The sequence below is a fragment of the Adiantum capillus-veneris genome, chromosome 5 (assembly GCF_014529385.1).
Source record: "Adiantum capillus-veneris isolate H3 chromosome 5, ASM1452938v2, whole genome shotgun sequence".
Classification (NCBI taxonomy): Eukaryota; Viridiplantae; Streptophyta; class Polypodiopsida; order Polypodiales; family Pteridaceae; genus Adiantum; species Adiantum capillus-veneris.
In genome coordinates this window covers 145127574-145145661 of record NC_140935.1, presented here as the reverse complement: position 1 = coordinate 145145661, position 18088 = coordinate 145127574, and the positions used below count along the sequence as shown (strand labels likewise).

At 39.1% G+C, this 18088-nt stretch overlaps 1 protein-coding gene across 1 annotated transcript in view; it reads left to right on the top strand.

The window, feature by feature from the left end:
• LOC147458237 (uncharacterized) overlaps positions 1-8616 on the top strand; it is a 46036-nt gene extending 37420 nt beyond the window's left edge. The window contains exon 2 of the mRNA XM_086511787.1: positions 8277-8616. Coding sequence (XP_086367913.1) covers positions 8277-8616 — 340 coding nt within the window. The remainder of the gene's footprint in view (positions 1-8276) is intronic.
• Positions 8617-18088: the final 9472 nt, after the last annotated feature.

Below are 18088 nucleotides of genomic sequence, written 5' to 3'. Positions count from 1 at the left end.
TTATTCTTTCTCACCACTTGGAGTGACCATGATAGTTTTAAATGGGGGTTTGGTTCCAAGGTCCACCACTTGTCCAAGCTAACTCTATTGAATAATAGAGAGAAGTAAAGGTCCACCACTTGTCCAAGCTAGGGTCCATTGAAACATGGAGAGAAGGATGCTCCACCATTTGTCCAAGATAGGCTCCATTGAAACATGAAGAGAAGCAAGATGCACGATGTCTCCAAGATGCTACGCTCCATCGAAATACCTTAAACCCACGATATTTCGTAGATGGGGGGTTTACTTTCAAGGTCCACCACTTGTCCAAGCTATTATCGCTAGTAGCATGGTTTGGTCTCAAGATTCACCAGTTTTCCACTCTATGTCATTATATGAAGAATATCTGGGTGTTAAGGTCCACCACTTGTCCAACCTATAAGCTATATTCTAAATGATATTTTTTTTGACCACTTGGAATGTGCATGATATGTTTTACATGGGGTTTTGTTCCAAGGTCCACCACTTGTCCAAGCTAGATCTATTACATATATATTATACATACAATATTCAACTAGATTCCCTACCTATCATGTCCAGTAGCATGGATGCTCTAGCTTGAAGGTCCACCACTTGTCCAACCTATACTCTCTTATGTAAGGGAGATCTCGCTATAAATTCAAAACCTTCCCGCCTAAATTTAAAATATCCCTCCCAAATCTTAAATATCCCGCCTAAATTTTAAACTATCCCGCCCAAATTTTAAAATTCAAACTTTTTTATAAAAATTTAAATTTTACTACTTACATTTAAAATATTCCACGCAAAATTGATTTTAAATTCAAGTTTACCACAAAAAGATATCATTATACCACCTAAATTCAAATATGCAAACCTCAAATCATTATATTGTACATAAATTCAAACAAATTCAAATTAACAAGCATAAACTGATATTAGTTTGCATAGGTATGAATTTATCACACCTAAATTATGTCACCATGTTAGAGAGAGTGGTTAGAGAATTTGAACAAGGTCCACCACTTGTCCAACCTAGATACCAAGAAGGATTGAGTGTACAAGGTATTGTTTGGAGGTCCTTATAGTCCATTGGTCTCAAGGTCCACCACTTGTGGTAAGGGTCACCAAAAAGTGTATATATTCATCCAAAGAAATACACGTATTTTTGGTCTACATGTCCTAGTTCAAACCATTTATGTCCATTAGGTGTATCACTAAACAACACTACTATTTTTGAGAAACAGAAGTTACAATCATATCTACAAATGGATTAGAGGAAAATCAGCTCAGCATACATCCAGAACTCGCTACAAGAATCGACTTTAACAGATCACGCAAGTAAGTCTTCCATTCAATTTTACTAGTATTACAATGTGTTAGTTATTTGTGATATTTATGTATGTATATATACTATGTGTGCATATCGTAATTAAGTGTAATTGTGTATCTGCATTATGTATGAGTATTACAATGAAATAACACAAATATACATACATACACATAGATAACACAGACGCACACATACATGAGCATGTATTTTCAAGAGAGAGATAGCAAGATACAGAGATAGATAGATAGATAGATAGAGAGAGAGAGAGAGAGAGAGATAAATACCTGTTTTTTAGAGAGAGGAGAGAGAAAGATAACAGATTTCACTGTGTTTATGTATGTGGAAGAGAGGAAGACAATGTATGGGAATATGTGCACGTATTTTCAAGAGAGAGACAGCAAGATAACAGATTTCACTGTGGTTATGTATGTGGAAGAGAGGAAGACGATGTGTGGGAATATGTGTATGTGTGCGGGGATACTTTTAAACTATGTATCTTTGTCTTTTGATGAGAGAGTGTGTGTGCAAGAAGAGTTACAGAGAACCATCTTCTCTATATGGAGAAAGACAGAGAGTGAGAGAGAGAGAAATACCTGTTTTTTCTCTATTCGTGAGGTGTGCAATGTCTCCTGAGAAGACTACCCGATCCTGCCCTTCTGGAAAGCGTTGTGTACGCTACTGTTTCTTTATCTTGTGCGCGAACTTTCAATCCTGTGCACTCCACCTGTGTGTTGTGTACGATGCCGAGCTTGCTCCTCTACGCGCGCGTATACTCCAACTGTGTGCGATCCGTGTGCGCTTTTTGTGTGTTTGTTGCTCGCCTGCTTTCTCTGTGTGCGTTTCTCGTGCGCTCTCTGTGTGCCTAATCTTGATAGGGTTTATTAGAATGCCACGTATGCTACAAGTCCATGTTTTATCATAGGATAAAAAAAAACAAAAGCAATATAAAAAGTTAACCAATTCACACGGCCAAAATTAAAGAAATCATGGTTGAAAATATGAAAAACATGCGTAACTCTATACTAGGAATTCACTTTAAAAAAATCATGGTTGACCCCGCCCGGGGCGCTGCCCCAGGACCCCGCCCAGAACAATATCCCAAAATCAACCTCCCAAGCCCCGCCATCGAGAGCGCTATATTCCACATCCCCATCAAGAGCGCTACCCCCAAACCTCACGTGGAAGCGCTGCCTTGTCACCTCATTGTGGCATTGCCCTAAGACCCCGCATCTGGAGTGCTAAATGGGAACATTTTTCATTAGTGAAATTTTGAACATAAATTATATTAGCATATACTTAAATATAATACAAATATTAACATATTAGCTATACTACTAATTTACTATAGCAGTTCTAGATTATGTCCCATACTATATTTAAGGTGCCAAAGGTTTGGCCTTATGGTCCTAGATTTAGCCAAGTGGTCAACACATATAGGACCAAGTGCACACTGTGCCACAAAACTTGGCCACCACTTCACTTGCCAAAGTTTAGGCCACATGGTCAATCCTAACTTTCCAATGTTCTTATTATGTCACCTTTTGCCTCGTGGAAAACCTAGGCTTGTTTTCACATACTCAGGCACTTCAAGCCACAATAAATTGTCATTACTCTTCGACAACCCTTTTGTTCAAGTCTTTGAAAAAACATTGTTTAAGGCCACCCTAAACCATTTTCATTTAGGGGTGTCTAAAACTAGCTTTTTGGCAATTCGAGAAGAAAATGGTCAAAGTTTTATACTTAGTTTTAACCACTTGACCAATTCAAATATTGGAAAGCAAGGTCTTGTAATACTTTTCTTTGGACATCACACATTAAAACTAGGTCCCTCACTTGTCCAAGCTATGCTCTAATACAATAAAGGGCTTTTGGTTTCAAGATGCACCACTTTCCCAACCTTGATTCCATTAAAGAAGCTAGCTCTACTTAGACATTTAATAGCAAGGTCTTGCAGCAGTTCAGATTCAACATTTTCCATGGCAGCTAGGTCCACCACTTATCTAAGCTATGCTCTAATAGAGTAAGGGGGTTTTGGTTTCAAGATCCACCACTTGTCCAAACTTGATTTGGGAAGCAAGGTCCTATAATAGTTTGCTTTGGACATTCACCATTACAACTAAGTCCACCACTTCTCCAAGCTATGTTCTAATACACTAAGGAGGTTTTGGTTTCAAGGAGAACCACTTGTACGACTCTGTTTTTGGAAGTAAGGTCTTTACATAGTTCACCTTGGACCTTGGACATTGGATACTACAACTAAGCCCACCACTTGTCCAAGATATCCTCTATATATAGCCAAAGGGTTTGGGTTTCAAGATTCACCACTTTTCCAACCTTTCTTCCATTAAAGAAAGGAGGGGCTTTATAACTAGGTCCACCACTTGTCCAAGCTATGCTCTGATATAGAAAGGGGATTTTGGTTTCAAGGTCCACCACGTGTTCAACCTTGCAAGACTCAAGGGATACTTGGACATTGGAAAGCATAGTCCTATAGTAGTTGATAGGTGGCAGTGGGTATTACAACTAGGTCCAACCTATGCTCTCATATAGCAAAGAGGCTTTGCTTTCAAGGTCCACCACTTGTCCAACGTTGCTTCCATTAAAGAAATGAGGGGCTACGTAAACATTGGCAAGCAAGGTAGCAAGGTCCTAAGGTGTTTCACCTTTGATATTGGGCATTATAACTAGGTCCACCACTTGTCCAAGCTATGCTCTGATAAAGAAAGGGGATTTTCGTTTCAAGGTCCACCATGTGTTCAACCTTTCTAATATAGAAAGGGGATTTTCGTTTCAAGGTCCACCACGTGTTCAACCTTGAAAGACTCAAGGGATACTTGGACATTGGAAAGCATAGTCCTATAGTAGTTGATAGGCGGCAGTGGGTATTAAAACTAGGTCCAACCTATGCTCTTATATAGCAAAGAGGCTTTGGTTTCAAGGTCCACCACTTGTCCAACCTTACTTCCATTAAAGAAATGAGGGGCTACGTAAACATTGGCAAGCAAGGTAGCAAAGTCCTAAGGTATTTCACCTTGGATATTGGGCATTATAACTAGGTCCACCACTTGTCCAAGCTATGCTCTGATATAGAAAGGGGATTTTTGTTTCAAGGTCCACCACGTGTTCAACCTTGAAAGACTCAAGGGATACTTGGACATTGGAAAGCATAGTCCTATAGTAGTTGATAGGTGGCAGTGGGTATTACAACTAGGTCCACCACTTGTCCAACCTATGCTCTTATATAGCAAAGAGGCTTTGGTTTCAAGGTCCACCACTTGTCCAACCTTGCTTCCATTAATATAGCAAGGAGGATTTGGTCTCAAGGTTCACCACTTGTCCAACCTATGCAAACCTTTTTCATGTTGTAGCATGATTTTTGGTTTGAAGAGTATTTTTCTATAACTATGGATTTAACAATGTAATCTTTTTACTTACAGGATGGACTTCGAATCTGGGGAGAAAGTACATATGATACTTGACAATGAAATCGTTGGTATTGGTTGTGTGTGTAGAACAGATCCAGATTCCACTTGTGGTGGTACAAAGATAGGGCTGGGAAATGTCTCCATACTAGTGGAGGAATGCTTGAAGGATGTGGTCCTACCTTTTCCTACAATGGATACTTCATCTCTCCAAGGCTCATTATGGAGTGCTGTTCGATGGTCAAAGCTTCTTTTGCAATCTTTTGTATTAAATGGGAACTTAATTGATCCACACGAAAGCTACAATGGTGATGAAGAACATGATCATTGTGATCCTCTAGTTACAGATGCAATACCTATGACAAGCCCAGAATTTGAAGCAATGATTCGAGAGTCTTGGAGAAATCAGAGGGTCCTTTTAAAAGATGACACAATGATGCAAACCATGAATGAAGGGACCATCTTATATGTATTTCCACATGATTATGTCAACTTTCAAGAACTTGGTCCTGATTGTGTGGGTGTGGGTATTGAAAGAGAAAATGCAAGCATTGATGATGTGGTTGAAGTGGGTAGCATCACTTTGCTAAAGTGGCCCATCAAGCAGACAACAATGTTGAATGGGAGCCCATTACAACGCTTTGTTCCTGTTGATGGCATGCATGCTACATATGAGGATGTATCCAACGATGGCAATGTTGGAAAAAAACTTGATGGGAGTAATGTTGTCCAGTTGTCAAGGAAGAGACGATACACTTTCATGAACAGGACTCAAAAATCAAAAGCAGCACCAGCTTCGACTTTTTACCTTTCAAACAAATCAATTCAAAGGGTATCATGCATTGATTGTTGTGCACAAAAATGCTGCCAATTTGCAGATCGTGATATGGTGACAAGGTTACGACAACAATTTTGGGGAGAGTCTCAAAAATCACGCACTAATTATGTTTATGATGTTCTTTCTATATGTTATCAGAAAGATGAGAAGTCACGATACCAATTCAGGCTAAATGGCTCTATTGTTTGTTGTAGAGCATGGTATGAGCTACATGGAATACCAAAGACATCATTTTATCGATACAAGGAGAACTTTGAAAATGGTGTGCGCCAATATGTACATGGGAACACATGTACATTGAGAAGGGGACTTCAACATACTAGTTTAGCAAGAGCACTACTAAATGAGTTTGTGGAAAACAACTCTGAGAAGATGCCACATAGAAGTAGAACACTGCTAGATGGCTCAAGAGAGACTCAATTGGTGATTCCATCAACATACAAACAAGTGGATATTTTATGTGAAATCAACATGACACTTGACCAAATGGGCTATGAGAAGAAGCTATCCCAATCTTCTTTTGGTAGAATTTGGAACAAAGAGTACCCACATGTCACTTTAACAAAGACGAGTGAGTTCTCTAAGTGCAATATTTGTAGCTCAATCAAGGCAAGGTTAGAAGCTAAACCTTCTCTTGAAGAGAGAGCTCTTCTCTTGAGGGAGAGAGAAGTTCACATGGCACAACAAAAGAGTTGCAGAAGCCTATATTATGCATGGCGCACGTATTCAGAAACTCAACCACAAAAATATGTATGCATAATCCATGATAAGATGGATCAAAAGAAGACTGCCATTCCTAGATTACGCATTGTTCCCAAGGGTGTGGATTCAGGATATAATCTGCAGGTGGCATTGATTGGCATGATCACTCATGGACATGGAGAAGGTCATTACGGACACTTTGTCTTGAATGGTTTGTGGCCAGCTGATCCAAATCTTACAATTGTCTCAATTGCTAATTGTTTACATAACCTCGAGAGGATAGATAAGCATCCTCTTGGTGATCTAGTAACAAATGGACTTCCAAGGAGCAATATTTCACTACTACATGCTTTGAACTCAAGGGATGCTTTGGACTACCATAACTTGAGTGATGGAAAAGAGCCCATTGTGCAGTCGTCAGAAATTGCAGAAGAGGAATTGGGGTCAACATTTCGCAGATTACCAGAGAACTTGTTGCTACAATTGGATAATTGTGCAGGGGAAAACAAAAATCGATACTTATTTGCCTATTTGTCAATGCTTGTTGCAAGGGGTGTTTTCAAAACCATCCAGCTGGGATTTTTAATGGTTGGGCATACACATGAGGACATAGACGCCATGTTTAGTAGGTTTTCAGAGAAGTTGAGAGTTACACAAACCTATACTTTGCCACATTTGATGGATACATTACGAAACAGCTCATCTTCATCTCCAGCTCCATGTTTTCTCACAAAGATCCCCGATTTCACGCAATATTGTGATGGCTATCTTTGTGATGGACAAGACATACTTGTTGGACATTCCAAACCGCTTCAGTTCAGGTTCTTTATGCAGGATGAGACACCAATGATGCAATATAAGGCACATGTAGGTGTATCAAGTTGGAGTGGAAGTATTCGCCTTTGGAAAACAGACATAGAAGGCAAGCCAATGTTACCACATGGAGATCCACCTCTAGTACAAATGGCGGAGTATGTCAAGGCCCACGAAGAGGCTAAAGAACTATATAAAATTTTGGAAAAATTTAGGGAATGGTTCAAGTATTCCGCGATATTATAGACCCGTGATAGATTATTGGAGTAAGGTAATTGAAGAGATTGGAAAAGCAATCATATCAGAGGGAGTCTTGTATGAAATGTTTTGGCCAAAAACTCAAGAATATTCTCACCTACAAAGCACTACAATGAATTTGCAACAAGGAGCAGAAAGATTCCTAGGCCTTGAAGAGTTGAACGATCATTTTTGTGGGCCTCAACGAGATAGGCCAAGGGAAGAGTTTGACCCTATGTCTGATGTGCACCAAGGTGACTTTCTTATGCTTGTTCCGAGTGACACAGAAATCTATCCAGTGTGGCTTGCAATGGCTTTATCTGACATTGATGATGAGCCTACATCACCAAACTACAGAAAACTCTTGATTCAATATTGGGCACCTTGCGCGAGAAAAAGTGGGATGACAGATACTCAAGCTTACAGTAATTGTTGGAAGGGTTATTGGGCTGTCAACTATAAGGACCCACAAGTGTGGGAAACTATAGATGCAATTGTTTGGTCCTGGAGACCCAACAAAGAAGGACCATTTTCTAGAATAAAGATTCCAGAAAGACATGCTCTAAAAGCCAAAGAAGGCCTCACTCGTGCACATCAGCCACACTTGGATCAAAGTTCAGATATGGTATCAAATGTGGAGTAGAATTATGTGGAGCTTCTATTGTGACTATACTAGTCAATTTGTAAACAAAATCTTTTTTGTATCTTCCTTTGTTTTATGTAATTTATAGTTATTATTCAAATCCATGTGTTGTACATCCTCTTGACTTTTGGTGTTTATCAACACCACAATCCTATGAGATTTTCACTTTATTTACTAGCCACACACCTCAATTTTTCTCACTTTAAGTGGAAAATTCCCAAATTACATGAATTCGGTCGATTTGGAGATTCCCATAATGTGAGATTTTTACCAAAATACCTAATATGGTCTTCATCGCCTTTGCCTTGTTGACTTGTATAGAATCAAATATACACAAGATTTCTATGAACCCTGGGAGTCTGACTATATCGGAGCCAAATATTGTCTCTACCTTAGTGGTCCTACATATGAGAAGCACAAACCTCTGATGAGCAATGAAGCTGTGCGACTTGTGAAGGACATCCTATCTTGGTGGGCATCAAATCCTGAAAGACCAGTTCTAAAGTCTTTTGATAAAGAGAGATTTACAGCAACATGCCCTAGTCTCTATCTCCTGTATTGTATCATTGATGAGGACATTCAGCAAAAGCATGAAATCGTTTCCATTGGCAAGTATGTTCACATTGAGTAATTAATCAGTTGCACAAAGACGTGGAACTTATGTCCTTTTTCTCTTGTAGCTTCCTCCCCCCTCTGTGGCTCTATGTGTGGAGAGTGCACTACTTTCTAACTCATGGGAGCTTGACAACTTCCATCATTCATGAGCTTTCCATTGTCACTTACCAGCCGTAAAATGAAGGCTTATGTGCAAGGATTTGCAAGCCTCATGTGCACGGATTTGCAATCAAACATTCATTTTAGCCCTCGTACCTAGCCTAATTTTTATACTGTGTGTATTCTTGTTCTTCCACACTCCTAGTTTCTCATCACATTAAGATCATATAAGATTGTGAAACATCACATTACCATTTTACCTTGAGGCTTGAAATTTTTTCTTGGATTTGATTACTTTAAAGGAGATTAAGATAGAATTTTCATCTAGACAAAAACTATTTGAGAAAATTGAGTACGGGCACAAGTTTTATGCCCCTCTTCGGGGCTAGATTGTTAAGGGTATCTAGAACGCAGGGGTTTTGTACATGTTTCACATCTCCAAATCAAGTTAAAGGTGATCTACATCTTCAAATGCTATCACATTATAATTCCCATGGTTTCTTGAACAAAATATTTTGAACACATTTAGATAAGATGATAAGAGTATTATGACTAGAACAGACAAGGGACAACTTTACAAGCAGTCGTACTAATTCAATGTATATCATTAGAATCGACAAGCATCCATAGTGTATGCATGCACATACACTATATCATTAGAGTCGATATAGAGTAGTGGTATTTTCTCTCTCTCTCTCTCTCTCTCTCTCTCTCTCTCTCACACACACACACACACACACACACACACACACACACACACACACACACACACACACACAAAATTAATATCAAGATGAAGATAGATGATTACCCCATAAACTTACTAAGTGTGACATGGCAGGAGAGAAAGAGAGAGAGAGCAATACAGAGTGATAAAAAGAAAACTAACAGAGTACACATAATCAATTGGACAAAATAGAAAATCTCTAATGATGTAAGATAATAATAGGAGCATATCATCATAACCTCTTGACCACCCCGATAGGAGTCCCACACACACTCTCAATCACAATCATGATGACAATCTCAATCACAATCACAACTGCGAAGCCTTTGGTGATGATAGAGAATGTCTCCCAGAATAGGTAGCCAAAATGTGGATTTTTTTAATTTTTTATTTTTGTAGTCTTCGGTCTTTTAGTAAAAGCAAGGTGAAAATACGTCCTACACACGACCTCAAAACAACACTAAAAATATCCCAGACATGTGAATATAGCACAAATTATCCTGCGGTGTGAAAAAGTCACATACTTCTTGGATTCTCGAAAAATCAACCTACAAGTTGGAGTTTCTACAAAAACGACCCAAAACAACATTTTCTCACTTTTTCTTTAATCTATGGTCTGAAAGGAGCATCAAAACGATGGAATCTAAAGTACTCAAAGAGCCAATATTTTCTCATTGTTTTTAGAACTATGTTTCCTACATACAAAATGATTTCAAAACCTCCCTCCACCCTCAAAAGTGGCTTCCAAAGTGTGCCCCACGTGAAGTACAAAAATTTATATCACAATGAACTAGACTGTGGACAAATTTTAAAGCGATCAAGTTTTTTTTCAAATGAAAGTTATTGCTAGAAATTTAAAAAAAAGGTCTATTACACTATGAGAATATATATTCATCTCATTAGAACAAGCTCTTAGATTATAGACAAGGACTAATTGAGAAGAACAAAAAAACAAAGTGAAGGAACTCTGAATAGATGATTGTATGGTGACTCAAGTAACAAGATAACAACAACAAGACTCCACTATAAATTCAGCATAAATTTAGGGTTTCAAGAAATTAGGGATTTGAGGGCAAGTGCCATCGATTGGTGACATGACAATGGCAACTAAAACCCTAATTTCAGGGCAAAAACCCTAACCATATTTCCACAACTACAACCTTGATTTTTTGAAACACACCGAAACTCTATTTTGCAAAAACCGATTAAAAAAAAGTTCCTATTCCAAGGTTATTGATGATGTTTTGGATAGGTTGTAGGAGTGGGTCTTCTAACGAGGGGGTCCACCCTCAAAAAATACCTATAGCGGTGCGTTCAAGAGGTATTTTTTTAACCCCTCTACCGTCACACACTTCATCATGATTTAAAAGACCCCTCTTACTTTATAAACCTGTAACTTGTTTTTAGATTTTCATTTTTAAACCCCTCTTGTACATGTAATTCTATAACTCTTTGGTATGTAAAATATCCCTCTGAGTGAACTCTCATGCTACAATTACATAGTTTGAGGTGGACCCCCTGGGGTCTTGTATTTTCAATAGGATATATCTCAAGAGTGGATTTCATCAGGTTTGGGTCAATCCAGTAGATGTGCTTAAGACAGCTTTCCAAACCACCTTTGGGTTGCATGAGTTTTGTGTTATGCTGTTTTGACAAATGCTCCTTCTATGTTGAATCTCATGATGGACATGATTTCTCGACCGCATGGAGATTGTGCGCGGACATTATTTGATGAAATGCTCATGTTTTCCAAGTATGAGTAGATCATATGGAGCATTTGAAGATGGTATTTGAGACTCTATGGAAGGAATGATTGTTTCATGGAGGAGATTCACTTCTTAGGACACATTGTTTCTAAAGGAGGAGTTTGCATGGATTTGACTAAGATTCACGCGATACAGGATTCACTAGTTCCAACGAAGTTAGATGAGAATTGTAGCTTGCTTGGGTTATGTTCTTGCTATCATAGATTTATCAGGTTCTTTGTTGAGATAGAAACACCTTTGCATGATTTGAGTTGAAAAGGATGCAATAAAAACACCCCTTTCATATGCTTTGTGTAATGCGATCAACTTATATAATTTGCCATATATAACCTTAACTCAAGGGTATAAACACAAAAAATGACAGGCAATTTTGAGATTCTAGCATATCAAATGACATAAGGTTTTTTTTAAGCACTTTTTTCGATAGGCAAAATGGCCCTTGACAAAAAAATAGGTGTCGATCTTAGGCCTTGATCCAAGTTCAGATCCCACTTTAAAGCTCTACATCTCTAAGCTTTAAAAGAAAAAAAACACATAGGCACAAAGAATTGAATTACAATAGCACCCCTAAGCTTTAGAGCTCTACGCTCTAGACCTCATTTTAAAAATTCTACATCTTTAAACTCTAGTGCCCCCTTTACAAATTTAAAACTCTAGATCCCTAAATTGTAAATCTCACTTTAAAAGCTCTAAAGTTTTAAGTTCTAAAACTCTAGCACCTCGGGGTGACCCTCCTTCTACCTGTCGTCTATGTTATCTTTTCACTTTCTTTAATTCAAAGTTTTACCTTTTTTTTTAAAAAAAAACTCTAAGTCGTGGTTAAAGAGTTCCTTTAAAAGTTCTACATCCTTAAGTTCTAAACTTAGCTTTAAAATTTATAAAAATAAAAATAAAAAAATCTTTAAAAATTAAAGCTCTAAAAGATAGTTCCCTTCCTTAAAATTTGAATTAACAAAAATGATAACTTTAGTCTATTACCGGAAGTTTCAACTGGCTAGAGAACTTATTAAAATGAAAATATGGATGAAAGAACTTCTCAAAATAAAAAGGTGACTCTCAAGAGATCCGTGGAGCAAAGCGTTATGCTAAGTCTTTATCATTTAATCTATAAGGCCTTCAAGGTTTCATGCTTTCAAAGACATCTCAAAATCCTTTCCTTAATTAATAAGCATTCATTTCATATTTCAAAACTCAAGACATGTCTATCATTAGATTTACATACTTTTCATTTAAATTAGTTCCCACTATCTTATCTCAAGCAATCAACATTTTTGTCCTATCAAGAAATACTTGAAAATATTATTCAACTTTTTTTGGCCTGCTAAAGAAAGGCCCTAGTGTTGGGTTAGCTTAGGCATACTTTAACTGATGGCATCTACATGGATGGCCAGTATTCTTTTAGACCTTTAGGAGAAAGCATGTGAGACTAGGTCGTGATAGGTGAACTCGCAAGGCCGAACGCAGACGCAGACTGAGAGTCGGCGGGCTCCAAGCAGAATTTCGCACGACTGCACCTTGAATGCTATGTAGTCTTTATCACAGGCGGCATAATCTAGGGCTTGTCAAAGTTCGAGGATCTGAGCATGCCTAGTATTGCCTATGTCTACACGCAGAAGTCAAGTCTGCCTGCAATAGCGCGTGAGAGCCTGACGTATCCTTGCGTGTTGCATCACCTCACGTTTTGTGCAAGCCGAAGATCGTGTCGAAACGTCGTCTTGACTTGAGTTTCTTGCACTTCACTAAATGCGGCCATACTTGCTATACCTTATCTTTCTCTTGTAGACCCTAATTTGGTTTCGAGTTTACAGAGCATCTCTAATTCCCCACATGTTGTCCAGAATTAGGGTTGCAGAGAAACACACACAGCTTGGAGAAGACTAAGGAAGCTCAAGGCACACAATATAGAGTTTGTTTCTTAGTATGCAATGGAAAGATAGATAGCCCTAGAGTGATGGGCGTATATACAATGCTCGGGGGAAAAAACCTCCTAAAGAGGGAAAAAATGCCCGGTGGTCCTAGTGTGTTCACACACATCACTACCACATGTAGGGTTTTAGACTACTTTTTGGCTTGCTAAGGAAAGGCCTTAGTGTTGGGTTGGGTTGCGCGTTCTTTGAAGCGACTCTTTCGAGATCAAGAATAACACCTTCTTAAGGTCAAAGAATAAAATCCTTAAATACTGCTTGACAAGATGTGAAACACGGCTCTCTCCCATTCCATATAGCGAGTTTGCAAAGTTGCTACGTTCGTAATGGCTCACACCGTGCAATTGATTTGCTTGCCTTTTACGAGTCTCCTGATTACACACCCTATCTCTCTCTCTCTCTCTCTTTCTCTCTCTCGCTCGTCCATTTGCAGTTTCTTTGGTGTTCAACACATGAGCGTGGTGGGAACTCTAGACCACCAACACACACTCTTAGATTTCGCTCAACTTGGCACCTCAAATTTCACAGTCTATGGCAAGAAGAGTACGAATGGATAAAGTGGGGGTACCCTTTTTGATTGATGTACCTTTGTCCACTAGTTCTTTAATGCCTTTGAATTTGATGTTCTCTTGCATGTATCTAAATATGTGTCAAATCCATTTACGTGCCAAATCCATTTAATAGATCTGATAGTAGGTTAGCCTTAAGACTTAGTAAACATTGAGAAAGAGAAGGGAGGATTGTAGTATATAAGTGGTGTTGCCGCTACGAAAATTAGTTCAAGAGTCTCCCTCTCCCTTATTGATCCTAAGATCTCTCTGTGTGACAGTGTGAAGTATTGCTTCTATGAACTTATTTATCCTTTAGCTAAAGGATGTTCTTTTCCCTTTGCTTCTTTTGAACATGTCAATTAATAGTTGCGTGAACATTATTTACCGTCCTCTTTTAATATGGCTGCAAAAATTAGTTCAAGACTATCCCTCTCCCTTATTGTTCCTAAGATCTGTGTGTGACAGTGTGAAGTATTGTTTCTATGAACTTATTTATTCTTTAGCTAAAGGATGTTCTTTTCCATTTGCTTCTTTTGAACACATCAAGTATTAGTTGCATGAACATTATTTACCATCATCTCTTAATATGGCTGCCTCTTCCTCTTCGCAAAACCCACTCGATGGACATTACGGTGGCTACGATGACAGCGTGGAATCTATGTGCGATGAATCTAGTGATGTTCGCTCGATGGAGTTTGAAGATGGTGACTCAATTGCTTGATACCTTAAAGAAAATGCTTAATGTATGCTTGGCAATAATACAATTTTGCTTTTTGTTTTTTTAGAGTTGAACAAGATAGTGCACCGTAATATGGCTACGTCATTCTTGGAACCCGATAGTGGCCTCATTCTTGATCGTGTGTCTCCACTCCGCATGAGGAGAGCTTCGAGTCTACCTAAGCTTGATGTTTCTTCTTCTCTTGGCGTTGGGCCCAAATCCCTCAAGTGTGTGAATCAAAGTGGTGTGGTAGCGCGTACACTTTTCAAGACTTGCGAGGTGGCAACGGAACTAAGTAAGGCTTGCTTGCGCCACGTTGATATTCTATTGTTGTGTCCATACCTTACGAGTTTTATTTTTTGATGTGACAGCCAAACCTTTTCTAGATGGTCCACCACTTGCAGCTGCATAAAACGAGCACGTTACAGAGGGTGTCAAACTAGATGAACAAACTCTTGTTGAGTGTTCCCATGAGGTAGTAATTAGTGCTAGTTCATCTTCTCTTGTGCCTTATATTCCCACTAAGATCCCTCTATTGCACATTGTTGACATCACTGAGACTTACCCTTGTTTCGAATTCGAGGGGTGCATATTGAACCGATATGGGACTTACAAACAAAGCCCAAAAGTCGCTAAGTGTATGCGCTACCTTAAGGCAAACCTAGTTGATCCACTCAACAAATGACACCATCACTTGTGTTGTTAGTGATCAATTGATTGCGCAATTCATTGACACTCTTGCTGTAGGAGACTTTGTGCACATTGAGAATGTGATTGTAAAAACAATAACTAAGTCAGATGGTTGCACATCTCCTTATTTACTATTCTTCAACGCTTCCACGGTTGTAGAGAAGACACAGCCTTTTGAAGTCAACCTTAGTTTCTACCCAGAGAGCAATGTGCGTCAATTTTTGGATGAGGCACAGTCCTTGCAGGCACAGGGCACCCGTGCACACTTTGGAACTGTAGCTTTTGTTGTTATACAAGGCCATGCTAGCACTTAAAAAAGTTGGTGTTTCCCAAGGTGATCTTGTTGTTGCAGATGGGCCAGCAATTGAGGATTGTGCCACTGTAAGACTTCCTTATCTTTGCCCTTTTATAGATTTGTTGCTTTCTAATATTTTCCCTCTTTTGCCGTCACAGCTTAGCTTCATGAATGCACACAAAGAAAATTACCACGCTATCTTTCATGCTCTTGAGACTGATGTGCATCCTATGTTTGTCGCACGAAACATAGGTTCCTTCATAGGCCGAAGCAATACACTCTCAGTCTTGGATATTACTATCCTAGCACGCATCAAAAGTTCTCATCTCAAGCATCATTTGGAGGAAGCATATAAGGCCCATATTCTTGATGTTGGTCACAATCAAGAAGTAAGTATTGCTCTTGCTTTTCCTTTTTCACCATAATAGCTCAAGAAAGCTCTAACTTGTGAAGTGGCTACACATAGGTAATTGGCACATTGCACATTGTGAATGTAAACTCAATTTTGGTGGAACATTTCTGCGGTCAATGCAAATTTACTACGATCCATCACCAACAAGAGGTAGACTTTTGCTCTATCTGCTCAAAATCTACAACTATTGTTTTGGTGCCCAAGCTTGAAGGAAAGATTTTAAACAAAAAAGCTTCCCCAATTGATGTTTCCTTGGCGGGTGACATAGTCGACAAAGTATTGCATCTTGACAAAAACTTTGTTGACTTATATGCTTCTAATGTACTGGATGCACGTGAGCTGCTAGCCTCCCTTGTCCAAAGCGGCAAATTCACCATCAACAAGTTAGGCCTTGTCCTATCTTTTAGAAACCTTTTATATTTTCCAAAATCTCATCCATTTTTAGTATTGCATGGGAATCACTTCTCTACAAAAGGATGTACTTGCAAGACACACCATCATGGGAGACCCCCTATATATAGCCCTGGTTCTTAGCAACGAGTGCAATTGGTGGAAACCTTTGCCTTCAAAAATATTGACCCATAAGGGGCACAAGAACGTGCCCCTTATGGGACTACCATGTCCTCATGTTCACGGAACCACCGTTTGATTGTAGCCAAGCGCGTCGCTAGGGCCCGAGCTCTACGAAAGCCTCTTGTTGGGCCACCACCCGCGCTGCCTTCTTAGTGTCCAACACTGAATGCCATAGTCACCAAGGGGACAGAGTCTCTCTCTCTCTCTCTCTCTCTCCACCCCCCACTTACACACCACATGGGGATCACCCTTAAGGCTTTATACCATGGAAATCTTGTCCTTGTGCTTGCATGTGGCCTCATTCCCTTGCAATGTGTCAGCCTTGCATATCCTTGCCCCTCTATAACAATGAGCCCAGATACTACAAAAAGTCATCTAGCCCCTATTTCCAATTCCATTTTACAATACCCTTTTGTATGTGAAAATGTGGAAAAAAAATCTAATAACCCCTTTTGTTGCATCCACGTGGCAGTCACATAATGATTAAGTGACCCCTCCAAGGTCAAATTCTTCCATTGGCATTTGAGTGACATCTCTATAACTATGTTCGTTGATACTGACCCTCATGGTAACATCCTTATGTCAAAAGTAAAGGTGGACCTAGCCCCAATCTTGCACCATTTTGAGTTGACGCATGAATGGTCACCCCAAAATGATTTCAAATTGTTGCTCTTTTCAAAATACACTATGGCAATTGTATGCTTGTCCTCAATTCCGTATGAAGATATGATGATCTACATCTTTCTACAAATCCGTCTGCAAGCTGAAATTTCATTTGTGTCTTCCTGAGAGCTGGTCTTACCTACTTTTTCCAGATTTCTTGTGTAGCTATGTCCACTCCAACCCCACTATCAAGTATGTCTATGGATTTCAATCCCTAATGCTCTAATGGAAAGGTGGTGTTTCCCTCTTCTCCTTTACAATAATCATCCACCTTCTTGACATGCACATGTTACACCTTTGGTTTCTCTGGTGGCAGTTTACCCATGTTTTAATCTATCGGAACATCTTGAGGAGGGATTTCCAGTCCCATCTTTTCCAAGTTTTTGACATCTTGGTCCATAAATGCATAATAATCTACAAAAGTTATGAGAGAGTTATTGTATATTGTATAGGAGTTGACATTGAATATGTGGAGGCTCTTGGTGTCCATCATCCTTAGAACTGGCTATCATGGAGAGGGCACAACATTAACCTCTAATTTTTTTTTTGTGCTCTCCTAAAACAGACAGTAAAGTCTTTTATGTTTTTAGCTTTCTCTCTGTAGATACATTTGTCCCTACGTCATCGTACAATGATTGTATATTCCCCCAAATAAAACTCATGATCCATGTTGATTTTTGTGTGATAGGTGTAGACTTAAAAGTTGCACTACCATCTTTGTGGTTGCAGATTATTTCCCACAAGGCTTGCATCCATGGATTTTCTAGTTTTGGAATGTGCATTATTCCTTGTGGCTTGGCATCATCAATGGTGATCAGTGTGGTAGTAATTAGATAACAAAAGAAGGGTGAGTGTGGTGTGGAAAGTGGGAGAATGATACCCCGACGGTATCATTCCATGGATGGGTGGACCCGATGAGTCGGGTAACTTTCCAACGCTAGAATTTTTTTCTTTATTAGTCATAAATCTTAAAAGAGACAAACCTTAGCGGCTGTGCTTCTGAAACATGGAGAAAAAAGCACATAGGTTGGTCACTCTAAGATTTATACTTTTAGGTATAATTGATTAT